Source organism: Fulmarus glacialis, unplaced genomic scaffold (genome assembly GCF_000690835.1).
Source record: "Fulmarus glacialis isolate BGI_N327 unplaced genomic scaffold, ASM69083v1 C13913325, whole genome shotgun sequence".
Lineage (NCBI taxonomy): Eukaryota > Metazoa > Chordata > Aves > Procellariiformes > Procellariidae > Fulmarus > Fulmarus glacialis.
In genome coordinates this window covers 1-1,991 of record NW_009242195.1, presented here as the reverse complement: position 1 = coordinate 1,991, position 1,991 = coordinate 1, and the positions used below count along the sequence as shown (strand labels likewise).

Sequence of the window (1,991 nt, the reverse complement as noted above, 5' to 3'; positions counted from 1 at the left end):
ACCTAATGATTACAATCCCAGGCAGTGAGAAGGACAGCGCTGTTACAGGGACAGGATGAGGTTAACCCAGGGCAAGCATCAGCTTCTCAATGATGTAACTTTGATATAAGAAGGCATATAAGAACAGATTAGCATTCTGTTAAGCTGGAAGCTAGAGCGCTGGCGTTACACAACAGTAGAAGGGGAAAGGCTGTGCTTCTACTACTGACTTTTTATCATTAATAACTGCTTTCAGGGCAGTCGATATGTCCTTCGAAGTCATTTTGAGTATATTCAGTGTCAGTCCTGCTCCCCGTGACTCTATTCGCTTGGCGTTGTCCATCTGGTCTCCAAATAAAGGCATTAGTACCATTGGCACCGCATTGCATATGCCCTCATAAACACCGTGTGAGCCTCCATGGGTAATAAATGCACGAGTCTTAGGGTGAGCTGTGGAGGAAAGAAAGACTTGCTTAGCTATTTGATTTGTTAAGTCACAGTAACACATCCCTGGGGAAAAACTTGCACAAAAATGGCACTGATAGGTATAAATCAAGGACTTTGCGCTGCCATGTGCATCATTACTGATGGACAGACTTAGGGCTGCAGAGAACAGGACATTACAAGAGATTGAATGAACCTTGGGTTGTAGAGCTCTGTCTTGGTTTGGGTAATCTCTGGAAAGCCTTGGATAATCCTCCAAAGCTTCTCAGATTTTAGGATGAAATCAGAGCAAAGTGAGATTAAAGAGGATGTTACCATTGCTTGCTTTTTTACCATATCTTCCATTTGCTGGTTTTGCAGATCTCCTGCAGTCTGCCCTGTGTCTAACTAATGCACTCCTAGCAATAGCACGTACAATTTTACCACTTGAAAAGCCCAACGACCTGTCTGGAAATGCTCACTTGGGGACCTTAAGTTTTCTTTTCAGTCCAGTAGGCAAAAACATGAAAAAAACTCATGGCTGGGTTTTGAGACAGGCTAGTCAGAGATAAAGACACCCCATTTTTGACAGTAAGGGTAGTCAAGTGTTGGAACACCTTTCCAAACAGTGTTGTTTCATAATTCGGCAATTTTGAAGTTGCAATCAGATAAGTTTCTAAAAGATGATCTCTAGTTCAAACAGCAAAGGCTGTAAGGAAGTCCTGTGACCCACAGTGATACAGGGTGTCAGCACAGATGATTCTAATGGGGCCTTACAACAGCATTATCAGATTAAAAGAAACAAGCTGGCATCACTCAAAGTATCTCAGACCTACCTAGAAGATCATTCTGTGGCAGCCATTTGACAAGCTTTACATTCTTCGGCAAGTTGGGGGGCACCTCTCCCGTGTATCGCCACAAAACCTTTCAAGAGAAGTAAACACAATGTCAGTTCTCAGCAACTGGCCTCTTGCTGCTCCTCAGTGTGTTTGTAAAGCACAGCTGAAAGCATCCGTGGTGCACAAAACCTGTTTTTGTTGTGCAGAGCAGCTGGGGTGATAGTTTCTTCTGGCATCAGGGAGCAGGAGAAAGAAGGGAGGACCAAGCACACTGAAAGCCAAAGGTAATCATATACTGTATTTGAAAACAGTCTTGAATTGCTGTGCTGAAAGGGGAAGAGGGAAACCATACCGTCTGAGGGACTGATCCCAAGGCATCTGCAATTTCTGTGGCTTTCTTCATAGGAATCTCAGAGACCATGGAGCCCAGCGAGAAGACAATAATGCCGTGTTCTCCAGAGGCATTCACAATAGCTTCAAATTCCTGCCAACACAAAGCACATCCTTAGTCAAGGTCCCTTCCATGTCATACACTGCAGTTTCTGTCATGTTCCCACAAAATGATCTGGAAAGGCAATAAAATGAACAGTCAACACAACAAAATTTTGATCAGGAAAATTAGTTATCTATATGAAAATGAGTCCCAGGGGAAAAAAATGAGCATGGGGGGATAAACAAAGTTATGGAGGCATGTGAGTGTTTGCAGAATTGAAGCCCAAACTGAGATTCAGTATGGACATGAGAAAAAAA

At 43.2% G+C, this 1,991-nt stretch overlaps 1 protein-coding gene across 1 annotated transcript; it reads right to left on the bottom strand.

The window, feature by feature from the left end:
- Positions 1-209: 209 nt before the first annotated feature.
- LOC104083008 (UDP-glucuronosyltransferase 1-4-like) lies at positions 210-1,725 on the bottom strand (the record flags this gene model as incomplete). Its single annotated transcript, XM_009586327.1, has 3 exons — positions 210-429; positions 1,239-1,326; positions 1,594-1,725. Coding segments are annotated over 3 exons (440 nt in total), but the record flags the coding sequence as incomplete, so codon positions are not given.
- Positions 1,726-1,991: the final 266 nt, after the last annotated feature.